This window comes from Pseudophryne corroboree, chromosome 2, assembly GCF_028390025.1.
Source record: "Pseudophryne corroboree isolate aPseCor3 chromosome 2, aPseCor3.hap2, whole genome shotgun sequence".
Classification (NCBI taxonomy): Eukaryota; Metazoa; Chordata; class Amphibia; order Anura; family Myobatrachidae; genus Pseudophryne; species Pseudophryne corroboree.
Window position 1 is genome coordinate 601,757,805 of NC_086445.1, and position 23,819 is coordinate 601,781,623.

Below are 23,819 nucleotides of genomic sequence, written 5' to 3' on the forward strand. Positions count from 1 at the left end.
AGTAACACATTTGGCCAGCAGAGTCTTTCACACACTGAATTACTGTTCTAGGGGAGTCAGATCGGGCCAAAAAGGCCAAATAGCTACCATTCATCTCAGCCCGAAAATACTGCTCATGTCCCGCAAAAAGGAGTCTACGTCTGGATTTCTCAAATAAACAATCCGACCACTCATTCTGCGCGTTCTTCCACAACAATTCATCAGACCGCAAATGGGTATTAAGATATTGAGATTCCAACTGCTGACACAAATATTCCAACCGCATCTCCTCCCTTTTACTGAACGCTTTAACTTCAGAGATCCGCTTTATAAAGGAGCCCCGCAGAAACGCCTTAAAAGCATCATGCTTCATTGTCAGAACATTGTATAATGAATTATCTTCCTGGAACCCTTCCCAGGCGGCCACCAGATCCTCACCCTTCCCCAGCAGAGTCAACCAAAAGGGATTAAGCTTCCACATTTTTGCTCCCTGCTCCCAACCTATATTAACTGTGACCAAAACAGGAGAATGATCCGATATGCCCCTAGGGAGATAATCCACCGCCAGTACGTCCGGGGACAAACCATGGGAGACCAACACCAAATCAATACGAGAAAAAGCGTGATGGGTAGCGGATTGACAGGAGAACTGAGTGGCCGCGGGATTTCGACATCTCCATATATCCACCAGCCCCATCTCCCCCACCAGTCTTGCGAATGAGGTAGGGGACGCCATGGGAGGGGAAGATGCAACCGACTCCCTCCACCTGTCCATACCACCATCCATGACATTGTTAAAATCTCCCAGACATATCACAGGGGTGGCAGGGGACCGGGCCAGAAAACGGGCAGCGTGCCGGAGGACCTCATTGTTATATGGCGGGGGGACATATACTGCTAATATATTAAACAGTCGGCTGTTAATATGGGCTCGTAGGAAGACGTACCTGCCATATTGGTCAGTTTCACATTCATCCATATGAAATTGTACGGACTTTTTAATCATTACAGAAACGCCTCTTGCATTGCTAGAGAAGGTGGAATGATACACGTGACTGACCCATGGTTTTCTAAGCGCCAACACTCTACCTCCATGCAAATGTGTTTCAGAAAGACAAATTATGTCTGCCTGATATTTTTTAACCTGAGTCAGGACTAACGATCTTTTGATTTTTTCATTCAATCCCCGAACGTTCCAGCTGAGCAGACGGAGCCCTTCAGAAACAGTAGACATAGAAATCATACCGGAGAGGGATAACAGGATAGGTTAAAGAGACATATAGCAGAGCCTGGCATCGCAGCATATCAACGCTGAGCCAACAGTACATAGGGACAGGAATAACCAGTCCCCCTACGTTCCTGGAGGCACATGAGCACAAAGCAACATAATGCAGAGAATACACGTCTTTGCAAAATACGCACAGAGCTAAAAAGTGATGGCTTGGAAAAAAATAAACTAACCCCCCCCGCACCCACCCTGTATCACCTAATAACACAGTGTAGCAGAACACACACATAGTCAAAAATTGATGGCATGAAAAAAAAAAAACTAACCCCCCCCACACCCACCCTGTATCACCTTGCGAACATAAGGTATACCTGGATCCCATAACTCCCACCAAAGTAACTAATCTAAGGGATAGGGGCCTAACTAAGATCCCAAAGAAATGCCCCTACACTATCTTCGGCATAAACTCTCCTCAGAATACCAGTAGAAGTATTACCCTAACCCTGGAAAAATAAAAAAAGAAGGAAGAAAAAGAAAAGAAAAACATATCTAGCAGCGTACCCCAACATATAAAAACGAGATTGAGATTAATATCAACATTAGGCTGCTCAACATTGCCCCCCTAGTACTTTGCATATATATCCACAGCATGACTAGCGTATCGTGATTTGGAACAGTTAGTCTTAGCCAGCAATAAGAAAGTAACAGATCAACAAATGTATGATATTACATCAACGAGGAGGACGAGGCTGTCGTTCCAACCATGCAGCAGCATCTTGAGGAGTGGAGAAGAAATGAGTGGTGTTATCAGACACCACCCTCAGTTTGGCCGGGAACAGCATAGAGTATTGTATATTGCGGTCACGGAGTTGACGCTTAACCTGCAGAAACTGTGATCTACTCTTTTGCACCTCCAGGGCAAAGTCAGGGAAAACGGATATATTATGTCCATCTAGTTGGATAGGGCCCTGTGTCCGGGCCATGCGGAGTATAGCGTCACGGTCCTTAAAATGTAGGAAACGAGCAATAAATGTTCTAGCCGGAGCCCCGGGTGGTGGCGGTCTAGGCGGGAGCCTGTGCGCTCGTTCCACCGCGAATTGAGAGGTAAATGCTTCTTTGCCAAATAATTTAATAAGCCAATTTTCCAGAAAGGATTCTGGGGAGGTGCCCTCTGCCCTCTCAGGGAGCCCAACAAACCGAACGTTGTTGCGCCGTAGTCTCCCCTCGATATCGGACATTTTACTCTGCATAGATATCACCTGGGTAGATAGGTCGGCCACTTTCAATTGTAAGGGTGATGTAGTGTCTTCCAGATCAGATATCCGATGCTCAGTTTCACTCACTCTTTCCCGGATTTTTTGTAGATCCTGTCTTAAGAGAGAGACGTCCGCCTGGACTTGCCCAATCCTGTCTGTGACCCTTTGCTCAGACGCAAAAATGGCCTGTAGTATTTGCTGGGTAGACTGAACCTGCTCAGTGGGGTCAGGGGCAGCGACCTCAGCCGCAGGCGGGGATGGGTCAGTGTCACCCTGCTTTGCCGAATGAGTTGCCTGTTGCGACCTAGCGAATTTCTCCAGTTTTGCAGCGGCGGCGGCGGCGCTCGCCGCGCTCTGACCTCCTTTCACCATTGCAGCACTGGACGCGAAGTCAGGACTCCAAGGATATTACAGCAAAAAAGTCTCTGAGCAGTATCAGGTCAGCACAGGTGCTGGAGCCGCTCGGATCGGGCAGATATGATAAATAATAATGTAGCAAAGTAGAGCAGGCCTATGAGCACACCGCAAAATAGGTTGTATGCAGAGAATAGGAGACTAGCTGATTCAGCCCAAGAGCAAAACTATGTGGTTATTGCAGGTTTGCAGGGAGCATATAAGGACTGTGCTGTTTCCTTCCTTATTATTGCTCTCTATTCCCCTTCTTCTTCTGTATAATCAGGAACTCCTCAGTGGATGTAGGGGGAGCAATAATTTTGTATTTTATATATATATTCTTTTTCCCTTCCTCCCCCTTCCGTTTTATTGAGGCACCACACTTTTGGTTATTTATTAAGCCCAGGAGGGAGATATAGAGGAAGCTCCAGCCACAGCTCACTTTACTGTATTCCACCACCAGATGGCGCTGAGAGACCAGTTTTACATGTGCAGACTAGAGAAAAGAAAAGAGGATGGCGGCTTCGCGGGCTTTCCTCCCTGCACTCACCCGCCCGCCGAGTCCTCTGGTAGTCACCGCTACTCCCGGCCGTCAGTCAGGGACTCCTCAGTCTCCGATCCCCAGCTGGGGGATCACTGCAGGGCCGCCGTCAGGAGCGCTGTCGCGTGTCCCACGCGTCTTCTCTCCAGCTCCGGCACGCAGAGAGGCAGGGAGCCGGGCCAGCACACTGGAGGGGTCTGACACAAGGAGCCGCTTCACGCTCCCGGCCAGCGCGGATGGCAGCAGGGGCAGCACACCTTCCTATGCCCGCAGGTAGGTCCCAGGAGTCACGGGTTAGGGGAAAAAGGATGTTTTAGCAGGATTATTATGGAGAGCTAGAGTTGCACACTGCTACTCCATTCCGATCCAAGCCACGCCCCCGCAATAAAAGATGTTTTACATATCACAGATGACCCCTCTGTCCCTGACACGAGGGTATGCATGTTTAAGGAAAAGAAACCTGAGGTAACCTTTCCCGCATCTTATGAGCTGAATGCGTTATTTGAAAAAGCTTGGGAAACTCCAGACAAAAAACTGCAGATTCCCAAGAGGATTCTTATGGCGTATCCTTTCCCTGCACAGGACAGGGTACGGTGGGAATCCTCGCCCAGGGTGGACAAGGCTTTAACGCACTTGTCCAAGAAGGTGGCGCTACCGTCTCCAGACACGGCGGCCCTCAAGGATCCTGCTGTTCGCAGACAGGAAACTACCTTTAAAATCAATTTATTCACATACGGGTGCTTTGCTCAGACCGGCAATAGCATCGGCTTAGGTTTGTAGTGCGGTAGCAGCTTGGACAGATACCTTGTCAGCTGACATTGATACCCTAGATAGGGATACCATTTTATTGACCTTAGGTCACATTAAAGATGCAGTCTTATATATGAGAGGCGCTCAGAGAGACGTTGGGCTACTAGGTTCAAGAGCCAACGCCATGGCGATTTCTGCTAGGCGAGCCCTGTGGACCCGCCAATGGACGGGTGATGCCAACTCAAATAGGCATATGGAAGTTTTGCCTTACAAGGGTGAGGTGTTATTTGGGGAAGGTCTCGCGGACCTGGTTTCCACAGCTACCGCGGGGAAATCTACTTTTTTGCCTTATGTTCCCCCACAGCAAAAGAAAACACCACAATATCAGATGCAGTCCTTTCGGACGCATAAATCCAGAAGAGGTCGGGGCTCTTCCTTCCTCGCCAGAGGTAAGGGTAAAGGGAAAAGAATGCCTGCCACGGCTAGTTCCCAGGAGCAGAAGTCCTCCCCGGCTTCTACTAAATTCACCGCATGACGCTGGGGCTCCACTGAGGGAGTCCGCGCCGGTGGTGGCACGTCTTCGACTCTTCAGCCACGTCTGGGTTCAGTCAGACGTGAATCCTTGGGCGATGGAAATTGTATCCCAGGGCTACAAGCTGGAATTCGAAGAGGTGCCTCCGCGCCGATTTTCAAATCGGCTTTACCAGCTTCTCCCCCAGAAAGGGAGATAGTTTTATCTGCAATTCAAAAGCTGTGTTTACAGCAAGTGATTGTCAAGGTTCCCCTAGTTCAACAGGGGAAGGGGTACTATTCAACCCTGTTTGTGGTTCCGAAACCGCTATAGCTCGGTCAGACCCATTCTAAATCTAAAATCCCTAAACCTGTACTTGCAAAAGTTCAAATTCAAGATGGAATCGCTCCGGGCAGTTATCTCCAGCCTGGAAGGGGGGGATTTTATGGTGTCACTGGACATAAAGGATGCATACCTTCATGTCACCATATATCCCCCTCATCAGGCGTACCTGAGATTCGCTGTACAGGGCTGTCATTACCAGTTTCAGACGTTGCCGTTTGGGCTTTCCATGCCCCCGAGGATTTTCACCAAGGTAATGGCGGAAATGATGGTGCTCCTGCGCAGGCAGGGAGTCACAATTATCCCATACTTGGACGATCTCCTGATAAAAGCGAGATCAAGAGATCAGTTGCTGAAAATCGTGTCGCTCTCCCCGAGAGTGCTCCAGCAGCATGGCTGGATTCTAAATCTACCAAAGTCACAGTTGGTTCCAACGACTCTGCTATCGTTCTTGGGCATGATTCTGGACACAGAACAAAAAGAGGGTTTTTCTCCCGAGGGAGAAAGCCCAGGAACTCCAGAACATGGTCAGAGAACTGTTAAAACCGAACAGTGTGTCAGTTCATCAATGCACTCGAGTAATGGGAAAAATGGTGGCGACCTACGAGGCGATCCCCTTCGGCAGGTTTCATGCGAGGACGTTTCAGTGGGACCATCTGGACAAGTGGTCCGGGTCCCATCTTCAAATTCATCAGAAAATAAGCCTGTCCCCCAGGGCCAGGGTGTCTCTCCTGTGGTGGCTGCAGAGTGCTCACCTTCTAGAGGGTCGCAGGTTCGGCATTCAGGACTGGGTTCTGGTGACCACGGACGCGAGCCTCCGAGGATGGGGAGCAGTCACACAAGGAAGAAATTTTCAGGGACTATGGTCGAACCAGGAGGCTTGTCTACACATCAACATTCTAGAATTAAGGGCCATATACAACGGCCTATGACAAGCGGAGAATCTTCTTCGAGACCTATCTGTTCTAATTCAATCAGACAACGTCACAGCCGTGGCTCATGTAAACCGCCAAGGCGGGACAAGGAGCAGAGTGGCAATGGCGGAAGCCACCAGGATTCTTTGCTGGGCGGAAAATCACGTAAGCGCTCTGTCAGCAGTCTTCATTCCGGGAGTGGACAACTGGGAAGCAGATTTCCTCAGCAGACACGATCTCCATCCAGGAGAGAGGAAAATTCATCAAGAAGTTTTTGCAGAGATAACAAGTCTTTGGGGACTTCCTCAAATAGACATGATGGCGTCACGCCTCAACAAGAAGATTCAGAGGTATTGTGCCAGGTCAAGGGACCCTCAGGCAGTAGCGGTAGACGCCCTGGTGACACCGTGGGTGTTTCAGTCGGTCTATGTGTTCCCTCCTCTTCCTCTCATCTCAAGTGTTGAGAATCATAAGACGAAAAAGAGTTTGGATAATACTCATTGTTCCATATTGGCCTCGAAGGGCCTGGTATTCAGATCTTCAGGAGATGCTCACAGAAGTTCCATGGCCTCTTCCTCTCAGGGATGACCTGTTACTGCAGGGGCCCTGCGTATTCCAAGACTTACCGCGGTTACGTTTGACGGCATGGCGGTTGAACACCGAATCCTAGCGGGGAAAGGTATTCTGGAGGAAGTCATCCCTACTCTGATAAAGGCTAGGAAGGAGGTGACGGCGAAACATTATCACCGTATCTGGAGGAAGTATGTATCTTGATGTGAAGCCAAGAATGCTCCTACGGAAGATTTCCACTTGGGCCGTTTTCTCCACTTTCTACAGACAGGAGTGGATATGGGCCTGAAGTTAGGGCCGAAATCTATACATTAATGGAGCCTATCTATATTCTTTCAGAAGGAATTGGCTTCTCTCCCAGAAGTCCAGACTTTTGTAAACGGAGTGCTGCACATCCAGCCTCCTTTTTTGTGCCCCCAGTGGCACCTTGGGACCTTAACGTGGTGTTACAGTTCCTAAAATCTCACTGGTTTGTGCCTCTTTGAACAGTTGAATTAAAATTTCTCACTTGGAAGGTGGTCATGTTGTTGGCCTTGGCATCTGCAAGGCAGGTGTCCGAATTGGCGGCTTTGTCTCACAAAAGCCCCTATCTGATTTTCCATGTGGATAGAGCAGAGTTGAGGACGCGTCCTCATTTTTTGCCTAAGGTGGTTTCATATGAAGCAACCTATTGTGGTGCCGGTGGCTACGGGAGACTTGGAGGATTCCAAGTCCCTGGATGTAGTCAGGGCCTTAAAAATTTACGTAGCCAGGGCGGCTCGGATTAGGAAAACAGAGGCACTGTTTGTCCTGTATGCGGCCAACAAGGTTGGCGCTCCTGCTTCTAAGCAGACTATTGCTCGCTGGATCTGTAACACTATTCAGCAGGCTCATTCTACGGCTGGATTGCCATTACCAAACTCAGTAAAGGCCCATTCCACTAGGAAGGTGGGCTCTTCTTGGGCGGCTGCCCGAGGCGTCTCAGCGTTACAGCTTTGCCGAGCAGCTACTTGGTCAGGGTCAAACACATTTGCTAAGTTCTACAAGTTTGACATCTTGGCTGAGGAGGACCTCATGTTTGCTCAATCGGTGCTGCAGAGTCATCCGCACTCTCCCGCCTGGTTTGGAGCTTTGGTATAATCCCCATGGTCCTTACGGAGTCCCCAGCATCCTCTAGGACGTAAGAGAAAATAAGATTTTAATCCTACCGGTAAATCTTTTTCTCCTAGTCCGTCGAGGATGCTGGGCGCCCGTCCCAGTGCGGATATATTTCTGCAAGGCTTGTATATAGTTGTTGCTTACATAAGTGTTATGTTACAGTTGAGATCAGTCTTTGGCTGATGCTGTTTTGTTCATACAGTTAACTGGTTCGTATATTCCATGTTATACAGTGTGGATGGTGTGGGCTGGTATGAATCTTGCCCTTAGATTAACAAAAATCCTTTCCTCGTACTGTCCGTCTCCTCTGGGCAGTTTCTCTAGCCGAGGTCTGGAGGAGGGGCATAGAGGGAGGAGCCAGTGCACACCCATTCTAAAGTCTTTAGAGTGCCCATGTCTCCTGCGGAGCCAGTCTATACCCATGGTCCTTACGGAGTCCCCAGCATCCTCTACGGACTAGGAGAGAAAGATTTACCGGTAGGTTTAAAATCTTATTTTTACAGATTACGGATGATCCCAAGCCATCCGACCCTCCTAAGAAACAAGATAGGTTCAAGCGTCAGAAGGTGGTTAAACATGTTTTACCTCACTCTGACCACCTAGTGGATATACGTCAGGAACCCTGGGGAAACCCGGTTAAGAAGTTTGTTCCTCAAAAGAAGATGCTGGCTTGCTATCCCCTCGCGCCAGAGCTGTCTAAAAATTGGGAAACGCCTCCTCCAGTGGACTCGCATGTGGCTAGGATGGTGGTTTCCTCAGCTCTACCTGTCACTACCGTCACGTCTCTAAAAGAGCCTACGGATAAACGTGTGGAGGGTTGTCTGAAAGCAATATACACCCTCACGGGTGCTGCACAAAGGCCCACTATTGAAGCAACATGGGCTGCAGAGGCTATTGAAGCATAGGCCCTAGAGTTAGAAGCTGAAATCTCTTCTGACCATGCTAGACAATGCTTGTCATATATTGTCACAGCTTCTCACTATATTAAAGAGGCGGCTTCTGATGCCGGTATCCTAGCAGCCAAGGCCCTCTACTACATCAGTCCTGGCTCGCAGGATATTGTAGCTGAGATCCTGGTCTGTGGATCTGGACTCTAGAAAAACCCTGGAGGTACTCCCTTTCAAGGGAGATATTCTGTTTGGGGAGGACTTAAATAAGATTGTGGCTGACTTGGCTACTGCCAAAACTGCCTGTCTGCCAAGTACCGCCCCTTCTGTGTCGAAGGCTAAAGGTACTTCCTTTCGCCCCTTTCGTCCTTCAGGTAAAACAAAAGGTCAGGCGTACAACATGCAGGCCCGCACTTCAAAACCTGGTAAGCCGAAGCCCAAAAGAGCCTGGGCTGCCCGTCAGCCAGCTTCCAAGACCGATAAGCCTGCCGCATGACGGGGCGGGCCTCCCCCTGGGGGATCCCAGGGTGGGGGGCCGGCTTCTAGGGTATACCCAGGAATGGTTGAAGACCACTTCAGATGCCTGGGTACGGGAAGTCGTCACTCGAGGTTACGCCATAGCCTTCAAAAACCGACCCCCTCATCGATTTTGCCGGACAGACGTCCCGTTGGACCAGACAAAGGCAAACACTCTACATTCCGTGGTACAGACCCTCCTGGATACAGGAGTCGTCGTACAGGTGTCTCTTGCTCAGAGGGTCCGGGGGTACTATTCTCCGCTGTTTCTGGTCCCGAAACCAAATGGGTCCTCCCGGCCCATTCTCAACCTCAAGGCATTGAACAGGTTTGTGAATGTTTCCAAGTTCCGTATGGAAACCCTTCGTTCTATAGTTCTGGCCTTGGAACCTGGGGACTACATGGTCTCTCTGGACATACAGGATGCTTACCTGCATAGTCCTATAGCAGTGTCACATCAGCAATACCGGAGGTTTGCGATTGGCAACCTCCATTACCAGTTTCGGGCGTTACCTTTTGGTTTAACTACGGCTCCGCGAGTCTTCACCAAAATTATGGCGGTGATGACGGTGGTACTCCGCCGTCGAGGGGTCAGGATACTGCCGTATCTGCACGACTTGTTAATCCTGGCAAATTCCCCAGAACTTCTCCTACGTCATCTGGATATGACTGTCCAGTTTCTACAAGCCCACGGGTGGCTCATCACCTGGAAGAAATCCTCCCTGGTCCCTGCTCAGGGCATGGTGCACCTGGGAGCGCTATTGGACACTCACAACCAGCGGTTGTTCTTGTCTCAGGAGAAAGTCCTGAAGCTTCAGGACAGGATTCGTTGCTTCCTTTCTCGTCCGCAAGTGTCGATACATTTGGCAATGCAGGTGCTGGGCCTCATGGTACCAGCATTCAACATGGTGGAGTATGCTCAATTCCATTCTCGCCCCCTCCAGAGGCTGATTCTAGCAAAGTGGGACAGCCTGCCTCACCGGATCAGGTCTCGCATGATCTCATTGACTCCGGAGGTCCGTCTGTCGCTGCACTGGTGGCTCCAGGACCAACGATTGTGCAAGGGCCGTCTCTTCTGGATATCCAACTGGGTCCTGTTGACGACAGATACCAGTCTAAGAGGTTGGGGAGCGGTGCTGGAGCAACACTCCCTTCAGGGTCGGTGGACCAAGGAGGAATCTCTCCTCTCGATCAACATTCTGGAATTGCGGGCGGTCTTCAATGCTTTGAACCTGGCCCAGCATTTCATTCAGAACCGCCCTGTTCAAGTACAGTCTGACAACGCCACCACAGTGGCTTACATAAATCGTCAAGGCGGCACTCGAAGCCGTTTGGCAATGAAGGAAGTCTCATGGATTCTACATTGGGCGGAACGCCATCTACGGGCCATATTGTCAGTATTCATTCCGGGAGTCCTGAATTGGGAAGCGAACTTTCTCAGACGTCAGGACGTACACGGCAGAGAGTGGGGCCTCCATCCAGAAGTGTTTCAACTCCTAGTGGAAAAGTGGGGCTTTCCAGACGTAGATCTGATGGCGTCTCGACACAATCACAAGGTTCCGGTCTTCGGAGCAAGGACAAGGGATCCTCAAGCAGCATGCGTGGATGCGCTGGCGGTGCCGTGGAGGTTTCGGCTGCCGTACGTGTTCCCTCCGGTGTCACTCAGCAAGAAAGAGGAATTCTGCTTCTCATAGCTCCAGCGTGGCCCAGACGGCACTGGTTCTCAGACCTGCAGGGCCTATAGTCAGAGCGTCCAATTCTACTTCCACAACGCCCAGACCTCCTCGTTCAGGGCCCCTATGTCTACCAGGACCTAGCCCGGCTGTCTTTGGCGGCGCGGCTCTTGAAGCTTCCGTCTTGAGGGCTAAAGGGTTTTCTGAGGCGGTCATTCAAACTATGTTGCGGGCCCGGAAACCGGCTTCTGCTCTGATTTACTATAGGGTCTGGCATTCTTACTGTGTTTGGTGCGCATCTAACGATTATGACGCTTCCAAGTTTAGTACAGCCAAGTTGTTGGCCTTTCTTCAGCAGGGCCTGGACTTAGGCCTCCCTCAAGGTTCAAATATCTGCCTTGTCGGTGTGGTTTCAGAGACAGATTGCGACTTTACCTGATGTGCATACCTTTACTTGGGGTGTGTTGCGTATCCAACCTCCCTATGTCCCGCCTGTGGCTCCTTGGGACTTGTCGGTGGTTTTGGAGGCGTTACAAGAGTCTCCGTTTGAACCTCTTAGTTCAGCTGATCTTAAGTGGCTTTCCCTTAAGGTGGTGTTTCTGCTGGCTATTGCCTCAGCTAGAAGAGTGTCGGATTTGGGTGCCTTGTCTTGTAGTTCCCCATATCTGATATTTCACTGTGACTGGGCGGTTCTTAGGACTCGTCCCGGATATTTACCTAAGGTGGTTTCTTCGTTCCACCTTAACCAGGTGATCGTGGTTACGGCACTTGTTTCTCCTAATCTGTCTGTCTCCCAAACACCGGTCTTTGGATGTGGTACGGGCTCTCCGTATCTATGTGAAGAGAACTGCTTTTCTATTAGGAAATCAGATTCTCTCCTTGTGCTGTTTGGATTTCACAAACGGGGCTGGCCTGCTCACAAGCAAACTTTGGCCAGATGGATTAGAATGGTGATTGCACATGCTTATGTGAGGGCTGGTCTATCAGCTCCTGCTCACATTACGGCCCATTCTACTCTGTCTGTTGGACCTTCTTGGGCGGCCCGCCGTGGTGCGACCCTTGAACAATTGTGCAAGGCGGCTACGTGGTCTTCAGTGAACACGTTCATGAGGCTCTATGCCTTCGATACTGCCGCTTCCCAGGATGCTTCCTTTGGTCGCTGGGTTCTTGTGCCCGCTACAGTGCGTCCCCTCCCATAAGGATCTGCTTTAGGACATCCCCTATGTCTTTCCTTGTGGAGCCCAGTGTACCCAGCAGCAGAAAACGAGTTTTATGGTAAGAACTTACCTTTGTTAAAATTCTTTCTGTGAGGTACACTGGGCTCCACAAGGCGCCCACGCTGACGCACTTAGCTTCTTTGGGTTGGTATGGCATTAGCCGCTGACACTTCTCCTGTCGAGAGAGTGTGGTGTATGTGGCTTCTAACCGTTGTCGTCTCTTTTCCTGCTACTGCATTGGGCTGGTAACTACAAACTGAGCTCCTGTGCAGGGAGGCTGGGTTATAGAGGAGGCAGCGCTATGCATTCTGGGAACAGTCAAAGCTTTTGAGCCTGGTTGGTGCCTTAGATCAAGATCCTACTCTACACCCCTATGTCTTTCCTTGTGGAGCCCAGTGTACCTCGCAGAAACAGTTTTAACAAAGGTAAGTTCTTACCACAAAACTCGTTTTAACCCTATAAATTCCCTAATATTTTATACATTGGATAGCTCTAGCATACAGCTAGAAAATTAGTTGCTTTCTGTGAATGCTGGGAATGTCCATTAGTGACGGTGCAAAACCTTATTGGGAAAATTGTGCTTTTGTTACTTTAGCTCAAGCTAATGAACTTGAAATAACTTCAAAAGAGGTATGTTCTGAAAACCATAAAAGTTGCTTAGGGCAAATTTGAGAAATTAAAATCCTGGAAAAATTGAGGCAGCTTTAATAAAAATGGATCTTGTAAACAATTGCTATTTTTGCATATATATACTTCAAAGGGACATAGTTTGCATTTATTAGGCTTAATAGCAACATAATAACTTATTTACAGAAATGACTTTAAATCCTTGGAGCATTATCCCAGCAGAAGTGGTAGGAAATAGTGTAGTTAAATAATAAATGCATTGTTTTTTATGCCATCACTATCAAGAAAAGTGGACTTGGCTCTATGCATAGCATGCTGGTATATTGACTGCGCAAAATGCTTAGTCATTAGTGATTGCAGTACTTACTATGTGTGCATGAGAGTGACGGACAGCAGTCTCTAGATACGAATGTCCGTTTGGGAGTAATTACAAAAGAGACCGCAATACAAGACGCTACTACAGCTTGCTTCATCATCAGTACAATGATAGACTCCAGTTAATTGGCCAGTGTTGAGCCACCACCACTTTACCCCTAACTCTTCCTCTTCCTCTTGCCCTTATGACCCTATACCCAGTTCTGTATATATCTAGTACTCTAAACTGCTCTGAATAATTTCTCATTTGTCTAGCATATACTTTTTTGATTTATCGCCTTATAATTTATAGCATTCTAATCCTGCTAGTAAATTATGAAGAAGCATAACACTATTTTGTCTTCTGTTTGGTACGACTTTATTTTGCTTTCTTTCCTCAGGTGTGCTGAGTCTGACATTTTTTATTAACAAGTTCCGCATAGTGAAGCTGACGCCCAAAGACCAGTTCATAATTGCATATGGTGGTTTGCGTGGTGCCATTGCCTTCTCCCTGGGATATTTATTGCACAGTAACAACAGGGATATGTTCCTCACTGCAATAATAACAGTCATATTCTTCACCGTCTTTGTGCAGGTAAGTAAGGGAGGCATTTTGGTGAAACCTCATGTTTATGTTAGAAGCGCTATGGGGGAAAAATCTGGCCCAGTAAAGATCTTAAAATGCAAGGCCTACTTCACAAGACAAACGCTTTCTTCCTTTTTTTTAAAATACATTTTATTGACAGACAAAATAAAAGTTTCAGAAACGTGTATTGTGTTTGAAATTGCAAGGCAAGATAAGTCTTCCAAAAATTTTGAAATAACCAGAATTCCTAAAACCTATCAGGAGCAATAAAACCATTTAAAATTTATTATGGTACCTTCAATTCCAAAACATAAAGGCGTAGACTTTCTATAAATCAAAATCATGCATTTCCTTCTTATAAGGCGAAATTGTACCAGATTGTCCACTGAAAACTAGTGCTAGTTTCATGTCGGGGGCTAATGCATGGACAAAGGGAAGCCATACAGAAAATTTCTCAGCTAACTTTTCTTTATTAATAGACGTAGAAGGCCAAACTGTGTTGAACAAATTAAGGAGTCTAGGGGGCGTCGTCAGTTAAGTGCCGTTTTTTCGACTGCACTAATTTGACACAGGATATTACATTTTCTCCCGTTTTTTTAGTACATTTTTGTCCATACCATTTTCATTTATTTATTTATTTTTCCCCCGTCGAATTGGCACGGGAGAAAATTCCTGCAAATTTGCAAAAACGTGTATCAGCGTCCATATTTGCAGATACTCTTGGTTTTCACCAGTGCTGGATTTTTTGACCAGTCGGAAAAAAACGGCACAGGCATTGAATAGGTCCAATGTAAGTTCGACCTAAAAATGGGCGACAAAGTGCTGTTTTTTTCAACTGGTCGACAAAACGATACTGATTGAATACACCCCCCGCCCCCCACCCCCCCCATGTACAAACACTTCCTAATCCCAGAAGTGGCTGCACAGTCCAGGACCGGTGTCCAAAAATAACTTAAAGTATAGGACCAGAGCAGACGCCAGAAGTCCGCAGTAGACTGCCCGAACAAAAGGTGTAAGCCGTGCCGCAAAGCCATCCTAGATGCACTGGAGTCCAATACTCTTTGAAGAATAGATAATTGTATCTGCTGAGCTCTGACATACCATGGTGATGTGAGGAGAACCAAGAGCGAAGCTCCAGTGCTCATCTGATAGAGAACCTTATATGAATACATCAGTGGCCTCTGCCATTCTTGACATTTGCCTGCCTTAAAACATTCAGGGAAGCAGTAACTGCTGCACGTTACACGTTCAAACCATTATCAAACAATCATACATCTCCCTCCCCTCCTTGCCCGCCCCCCAACCCACCCATATGAAGTAAGGTAAACAGGGTTATTATGGAGTGGTCTTTTCATTTTATATATAGATTTTTTATTACTTTTTTATGATGTTTATAAATTAGGTCTCCAGTCTAAAAATATTATGTACTGAAGTGCTTGCTAATAAGCACAGCAACACTTAGGGGAATTCAATTGATAACCCATGTTTGCTCAACAAAAGGGCTTTAATCACGACTCGGACCTATACAATTATTTGCAAAACTTTACTCCTGATAAGTCTCCATAGATTTTAATGGGGCTTTCTTTTCACCACCTCCTGAACAGGTAAAATCCCTTTTTTAAGTTATAAATGTTGAGACTTGGTTCAGAACCACTGGTACACCCACCTTCATGACTAATTAGGCACTTAGAAGCTTTAAATTATTTTCTCTTACGTCCTAGAGGATGCTGGGGTCCACATTAGTACCAAAGAGTATAGACTGGTCCACCAGGAGCCATTGGCACTTTAAAAGTTTGAGTGTGGGCTGGCACCTCCCTCTATGCCCCTCCTACCAGACTCAGTTTAGAAAATGTGCCCGGAGGAGCCGGTCACAGCTAGGGGAGCTCTCCAGAGTTTCTCTAGTAAAGTTTTTTTTTGTTGAGTTTATTATTTTACAGGGAGGCTGCTGGCAACAGCCTCCCTGCTTCGTGAGACTAAGGGTGGGGGGGGGGGGGGGAGTAGTGTCCGCCCTGCGCTGTCTGAGCGACTATCTCCGCTGACAGGACACTAAGCTGCTGAGGGGATTGAACGTTCCCGCCACAGGGGATCGCTCACCCCGGCAGCATGCCGCCACCCCCTTACAGAGCCAGAAGATCAGTGGCGAGTTGGTCACTGGCCCCCCTAGCAAGCGGGGAGCTGGTGTGAAGATGGCGGCAACAGGGTATGGAGCGCAGTACTAACTGCACTCTGGGGCTCAGCGGTACATAGTGCGGTGCTGTGAGGGGGAGGTTGTGTAGCGCCTACACCCTACACTGACCTCCAAGCCTGTCAGGGTCTTAGGATCGCTGCCAGCAAAATTCCTCAGGCCAGTATAATCTTCAGAAGAGCGGGAAGACAACGCCATATAAGGGAGCGGTGCTTCTCCTCAGAGATGACCCTGCAGCGTTCAGCGCCATTTTCCTCTCTGCAGAAGCGCTGTCAGTGAGAGCTGTACCTTCAATTCAACTCCAGCTATCTCTTACGGTACCAGGGGGTTGTAGAAGGGAGGGGGAGGTTGTGTACAGACTGTGTAACCTATTAAGGTGCACAATCAGCGCTGGTTGGGGGGTCTCCCTATACCTTTAATAGCGCTGTGTGTGGGTTGGCTCCAATCTGTGTCTCTCTCGCCATTCTTGGGGGTGAAACTCGGTCTGTCCTCCCCTGTGTGTGGAGTGTCTGTGGTCTCCATTAAGCTATATCCAGGGACTCTGTGTCATATGCTGCAGAGGATATGTCCTCTCAGGATGATCCCATTCCATGTAATCATTGTACTGTCTTAGTGCAGATACCAATAAGGGAGCCTGAATGGTTATCCTCTATTTAAACTATGATTTCTACTAGGGTTGCACAGAATGAATCTGCAACTCAGGTTTTACAAAACTCTATGGCAGTTTGGTCCGGTTCTGTTACCTCAGGACCCCCTACTATATGTTCCCGCAAACATGCTCTTGCCCAGATTATGCAAGATGACACGGATACCGATTCTGACACGGCAGAAGGTGAGGGGGATGTGCTGCTTGGGGCGGCATCTCTTTCAAAAGAGGTGCAGTTGATGATAGAGGCCATTAGGGATGTGTTGAATATTGCTGATACAACACCTGAGCAGGTTGAGGAGGCTTACTTCACTGACAATAAGAAAGCCTAGCTAACCTTCCCTGCATCTAAAGAATTAAATGCTATATTTGGGAGAGCCTGGGAAAACCCAGAGAAAAAATTCCAGATCCCTAGAAGGGTTCTGGTTGCTTTTCCCCTTCCCTGAGGAGGATAGGAAAAAATGGGAATACCCACCCATAGTTGACGCGTCTGTATCCAGACTCTCAAAAAAGGTGGTTTTACCTGTTCCAGGATCTACCGCCTTAAAAGAACCGGCTGATCGCAAAATTGACACTACGCTAAAATCCATATACACGGCTTCAGGGGCGATACTACATCCTACTATTGCCTGTGCATGGATTTCCAAAGTTTATAGTAAAGTGGTCAGCGCGTTACTTGAGGGATCTAAAAATCATCCAGGAAATTAGACCAGTCAGTTTGACATCTATAGTGGGAAATTATTGGAGGGAATTTTAAGGGATAGCATACAGGAATATCTGCATGCCACTAGGTTTATTAGCAAGAACCAGCATGGTTTGTAAGGGACAGATCATGTCAAACTAACTAAGCTTCTATGAGGAAGTGAGCGACAATCTTGACTAAGGAAAAGCAGTGGATGTGGTATACTTAGATTTTGCACAATCCTTTGATACAGTGCCTCATTAGGAGACTGATCATCAAATTAAAGGAGCTTGGCCTAGGAAAAACTATTTGTACATGGATAAGTAATTGGCTGGATAACAGGGTACAGCGAGTAGTGGTCAATGGGATGTCCTCCAGCTGGGCACCAGTAGTCAGCCGAATACCACAAGGGTCCGTACTTGGGCCACTACTGTTCAACATATTTATCAACGACCTGGAAATAGGCCTGGAAAGCACAGTGTCAATCTTTGCAGATGATACTAAATTGTGTAAACTAATTCATTCGGAAATAGGTGTGGAGTCTCTACAGAAGGACTTATCTAAACTTAAAATCTGGGCGTCTAAATGGAAAATGGGATTCAATATAGAAAAATGCAAAGTTATGCACTTCGGGACCAAAAACAAACTAGCAACCTACATATTAAATGGGGAAAATCTAGGGGTAACAGTACTGGAAAAAGATTTGGGGGTACTGATTGATAATAGGCTAAAAAACCGTACACAATGTCAAAGTGCAGCAAATAAGGCAAGTAAGGTGCTAGCGTGCATAAAACGGGGAATTGAGATAAGGGACGAGAGTGTAATACTGCCGCTGTACAAATCATTGGTACATCTGCACCTAGAATATTGTGTTCAATTTTGGGCACCACATTATAAAAAAGATATCTGTGAACTCAAAAGGATTCAAAGGCGTGCTACTAAATTGATTAAAGGGCTAGAGGGACTGGAGTATGAGGAAAGGCTCGCTAGGCTGAAACTGTGTACACTAGAAGAGGCGTCGAAGAGGAGACATTATCAATATCTTCAAATATATAAAGGGAAATTACAAAGCGTTATCAGAGGAATTGTTTATTAAGAGAACTCTGTATAAGACGCGAGGTCACTCGCTGAGGCTTGAGGAGAGAAAATTCCATATGCTACATAGGAAAGGTTTCTTCACTGTTAGGGCAATAAGGATCTGGAATTCCCTGCCAGTGAAGGTGGTAATGGCGGACACTATATATGCATTTAAAAATGGATTGGATAAATTCTTGACTGAAATAGATATCCAAGGTTATAACATTTAAAATATTGACATTTTTAGTCTGGGAGGAACATGATTTTCAGTTGTTAACTAAACATAACTGAGTATTTCAATTGAGACATTATAATGAACTCGGCTTGAGACAGATTACAGGTTGAACCCGATGGGCATTTTGCCTCTTTTGCAACCTCATTAACTATGTAACTATGGATAAAAGTGATGTTGAATTGTTTTTACGTAACATTCAGGATTCTGCAGGATTTATGGTGGAATCCATGAAAGACCTGGGTTCCATGGCTGCAGGGATATCGTCCATGTCTGTCTCAGCTCGTAGGGGACTTTGGCTGCGCCAGTGGTCTGCCGACACGGAATCCAGGAGAGGTGTGGAGACCCTACCCTACACAGGTCAGGCTCTCTTTGGGGAAGTGTTGGATGCGTGGATTTCCACGGCTACAGTGGGTAAGTCTCCTTTTCTTCGGCTGCACCTGCTACGAAGAAACCCTTTTCTTCAGCTGCATCTCTGTCCTTTCGGACTGCCAAAGCAAGAAAGGCCAATCTGTCCAACACCTTCTTTAGAGGAGGTCGGCCAAAATCCAAGAAACCTGCTGCGGTGGGTTCCCAGGAACAGAAACCTTCTTCAGGTACACCAAAGTCCTCAGCATGACAGTGGACTGTGCTGCCTGGATGTGGGGGCGAGACTCGAGCATTTCCGTCACGTCTTGGTGTCGTCCGGCCTGGATCCCTGGGTGCAAGATATTGTGTCCCAGGGGTACTGGATGGAATTTCAAGATCTCCCTCCTCATCGGTTCTTCAAATCGGGCTTGCCAGCTTTGCTGGCAGACAGGGCTATCCTACAGGAAGCCATCCAGAAGTTGGTGGAGGCACAGGTTTTTGTACCAGTTCCACCCCATATGCAAAACAAAGGTTACTATTCAAACCTTTTCGTGGTACAGAAACCGGATGGTTCGGTCAGGTCCATTCTGAACTTAAAATCGCTAAACCCCTTCCTGAGGGAGTTCAAGATCAAAATGGAGTCTCTAAGGGCGGTGATATCGGGTCTGGAGGAGGGGGAATTCCTGGTATCCCTGGATATCAAGGATGCGTACCTGCACATTCCGATGTAGCCGCCGCATCAAACTTATCTCCGATTCGCACTGTTGAACTGCCATTTTCAATTCCAGGCCCTGCCATTCAGCCTCTCCACAGCACCAAGGGTATTCACCAAGGTGATGGTGGAGATGATGGTTCTCCGCAGACAGGGGATGAACATAATTCCATATCTGGACGATCTGCTAATAAATGCATTGTCCAAGGAGAAGCTGTTACAGTCCATAGTTCTCACGACCCATCTACTCGGGGAACATGGTTGGATCCTGAATCTTCCAAAATCACATTTGGAACCAACCAGGAGGTTGTCCTTTCTGGGAATGACTGTTTCTTCCAGAGGCAAAAGCGTTGGTGATACAAACAATGGTCTAGGATGTCCTGAAGCCATCCCGGTTGTCAGTTCATCAATGTATTTTCCTTCTGGGGAAGATGGTGGCCTCTTACGAGGCTCTGCAGTACGGAAGGTTTCATGCTCGGTCCTTCCAATTGGATCTCCTGGACAAGTGGTTGGGATCTCATCTACACAAAGGCCAGGATTTCACTCCTCTGGTGGCTACAATTACCTCGCCTTCTGGAGGGCAGCAGGTTCGGGATTCAGGACTGGATCCTTCTAACCACGGATGCAAGTCTCCAGGGCTGGGGCGCAGTCACTCAAGGGGAAACCTTCTAAGGAAGGTGGTCAAGTCTGGAAGCCGGCCTGCTGATAAACATTCTGGAACTAAGAGCCGTCTACGACTGTCTTCTCCAAGCGGCCCATCCTCTGAGAAATCGGGCCATTCAAGGACAGTTGGACAATGTAACGACAGTGGCTTACATAAACCAACAGGGTGGAACGAAGAGCAGAGCTGCAATGCCAGAGGTAACATGAATCATCCTCTGGGCAGAAAAACACGCTTTGGCGCTTTCCGCAATCTTCGTTCCGGGAGTTGACAACTGGGAAGCGGTCTTCCTCATCAGACGATCTCCATCCGGGGTAGTGGGGTCTCCATCCGGAGGTGTTCAAGGAGGTAAAGGATCTTTTGGGGTGTACCCCAAATAGACATGATGGCCTCTCATCTCAACAAGAAGCTTCGGCGATATTGTTCCAGGTCGAAGGACCCGCAAGCAGTGGCGGTGGATGCCCTAGTGACTCCGTAGGTACTCCAGTCTGTGTATGTGTTTGCACCACTCCCACTCATTCCAAGAGTGCTACAGCTCATAAGAAGAACAAAGTTTCAAGCGATCCTTATTGATCTAGACTGGCCAAGAAGGTCTTGGTACGCAGATCTTCTGGATCTACTGCTAGAAGAGCAGAGGCCTCTTCCTCTTCGGGAGGACCTGCTGCAGCAGGGGCCGTTCGCCTTTCAAGACTTACCCCGGCTACGTTTGACAGCATGGAGGTTGAACGCAGATACTAATTCGGAATGGCATTCCGAACAAGGTTATTCCTACCCTGATACAGGCTTGGAAAGGAGTAACGTCTGAACACTACCATCGTATTTGGGGAAAAAAATATGTATCTTGGTATGAGTCCAAGAAGTTTCCTACGTTGAAGTTTCAACTGGGACGATTCTCATCTTCCTGCAAGCAGGTGTGGACATGGGCCTGAGGTTAGGATCTGTAAAGGTCCAGATTTCGGCCCGATCTATTTTCTTCCAGAAACAGTTGGCTGCCCTCCTTGAGGTTCAGACTTTTTTTGAAGGGAGTTATGCACATCCAACCTCCCTTTGTACCACCTACAGCGCCCTGGGATCTTAACGTGGTGTTGCAGTTCCACCAGTCGGACTGGTTTGAGCCTCTGCAGGAGGTTGAGGTCAAGTTTCTCACGTGGACGGCTGTCACTTTGTTGGCCTCAGCTTCTGCTAGACGTGTGTCGGAGTTGAGAGCTTTGTCATGTAAAAGCCCATACTTGATCTTCCATGAAGATAGAGCTGAGCTCCGGACACGTCAGCAGTTTCTTCCGAAGGTTGTGTCGGCATTTCATATCAACCAACCTATTGTGGTGCCAGCTGCGACTGACTCCTCAATTTCAGTCCTTAGATGTTGTGAGGGCTCTCAAAATCTGTGAGGAGGACTGCTCGTCACAGAAAATCGGACTCTGTTTGTCCTCAATGATCCCAAGAAAATTGGGTGTCCTGCTTCTAAGCAGACGATCTCTCGCTGGATCAGGTTCACTATCCAGCATGCGTATTCTACGACAGGCTTGCAGTGTCCTACGTCTGTAAAGGCCCACTCTACTCGTAAGGTGAGGTCTTCCTGGACGGCTGCCCGGAGTGTCTCTGCTTTACAACTCTGCCGAGCGGCTACTTGGTCGGGGTTGAACATGTTCGCAAAGTTCTACAAGTTCGATACTTTGGCCTCTGAGGACCTGAAGTTTTGTCAATCAGTTCTGCAAAAGCCTCCGCGCTCTCCCTCCCGTTGTGGGAGCTTTAGTACATCCCCATGGTACTAATGTGGACCCCAGCATCCTCTAGGACGTAAGAGAAAATAGGATTTTAATTACCTACCGGTAAATCCCTTCGTTTTTCCTGCAGTGGTTATCTTGTTCAGTACAACTTTTGGTTTTTAGTTAAGTACTGTATTGTTACTTGGTAAGTAATGTTTCAGCGGTTGCTGAGTTTCAAGCTGGTTAACTTCTTTTGCCTTTTATGTGTGAGCTGGTGTGAATCTCGCCACTATCTGTGTATAATCTCTCTCAAAGATGTCAGTCTCCTCGGGCATATTTCTAGACTGAGTCTGGTAGGAGGGGCATAGAGGAGCCAGCCCACACTCTCAAACTCTTAAAGTGCCAGTGGCATCGTGGAGCCGTCTATACCCCATGGTACTAATGTGGACCCCAGCATCCTCTACGGACTATGAGAAAATGATTTACTGGTAGGCAATTAAAATCCTATTTCTCTTACGTCCTAGAGGATGCTGGGGACTTCGTAAGGACCATGGGGTATAGACGGGCTCCGCAGGAGACATGGGCACTATAAAGAACTTTAGAATGGGTGTGCACTGGCTCTTCCCTCTATGCCCCTCCTCCAGACCTCAGTTAGATCCTGTGCCCAGAGGAGATTAGGTGCACTACAGGGGAGCTCTCCTGAGTTTCTCTGATTTAAAAGAATTTTGTTAGGTTTTTTATTTTCAGGGAGCCCTGCTGGCAACAGGCTCCCTGCATCGTGGGACTGAGGAGAGAGAAGCAGACCTACTTAAGTGATAGGCTCTGCTTCTTAAGCTACTGGACAATTAGCTCCAGAGGGATCGGAACACAGGTCTCGCCCTCGCCGTTCGTCCCAGAGCCGCGCCGCCGTCGTCCTTGCCGAGCCGGAAGATAGAAGCCGGGTGAGTATTAGAAGAAAGAAGACATCACAGGCGGCAGAAGACTTCTGATCTTCACTGAGGCACACACAATACACACTGAGGCACGGATGGGTGCAGGGCGCAGGGGGGACGCCCTGGGCAGCAATATAAAACCCCTAGGCTGGCATTTTAGTATATATGGGCTGCGGAGGCAATATATATACAAATCCCCCGCCAGTATTGCATTTTTGAGCGGGAGGGGGCGGAGCTTGATGCCACAGCACTGACCAGCTCCATTTTCTACACAGCACACTGCAGAGAAGCTGGCTCCCCGGACTCTCCCCTGCTGAACACTGTGACAGAGGGCTTAAAAAGAGGGGGGCACTTAATTTGGCAGTGAAGGTATATTGAATAATATTAAAGCGCTGTGTGTCTGGGAAATTGTTTTCCAGGGTCATTGGCGCTGGGTGTGTGCTGGCATACTCTCTGTCTCTCCAAAGGGCCTTATTGGGGGACTGTCTCCAGATTGGATATTTCTCTGAATGTGTGGGGGTGTCGGTACTCGTGTGTCGGCATGTCTGAAGCGGAACGCTCTTCTAGGGAGGAGGTGGAGCAAATGAGTGTGGTGTCTCCGTCGGCAACGCCGACACCTGATTGGTTGGATATGTGGAATGTTTTATATGCAAATGTGAATTTATTACATAAAAGGTTGGACAAAGCGCAGTCCAGCGAAAATGCAGGGAGTCCATCCTTGCCTTTTACTATGTAACAGGGCCCTTCTGGATCTCAAACGCCCACTATCCCAAATGGCAGACACTGATACCGACACGGATTCTGACTCCAGTGTCGACTACGATGATACGAGGTTGCAGCCAAAGTTGGCAAAAAGTATTCATCATATGATTATTGCAATAAAAGATGTGTTGCATTTCACGGATGACCCCTCTGTACCTGACACGAGGGTCCACATGTTTAAAGAAAACAAACCGGAGGTTACTTCCCCCCTTCCCATGAGTTAAATGAGTTGTTTGAAAGGGCTTGGGAAACTCCAAACAAGAAACTGCAGATTCCCAAAAGGATTCTTATGGCGTATCCTTTCCCGGCTAAGGACAGGATACGGTGGGAATCCTCCCCCAGGGTGGACAAGGCGTTAACGCGCTTATCCAAAAAGGTGGCGCTGCCGTCGCAAG

General features: G+C 48.0%; 1 protein-coding gene across 1 annotated transcript in view; it reads left to right on the top strand.

Annotated features, from left to right (window-relative positions):
* The window catches only part of SLC9A1 (solute carrier family 9 member A1), a 148,691-nt gene that overhangs the window by 76,531 nt on the left and 48,341 nt on the right, over positions 1-23,819 (top strand). Inside the window, exon 5 of the mRNA XM_063954704.1 lies at positions 13,297-13,490. Coding sequence (XP_063810774.1) covers positions 13,297-13,490 — 194 coding nt within the window. The remainder of the gene's footprint in view (positions 1-13,296; positions 13,491-23,819) is intronic.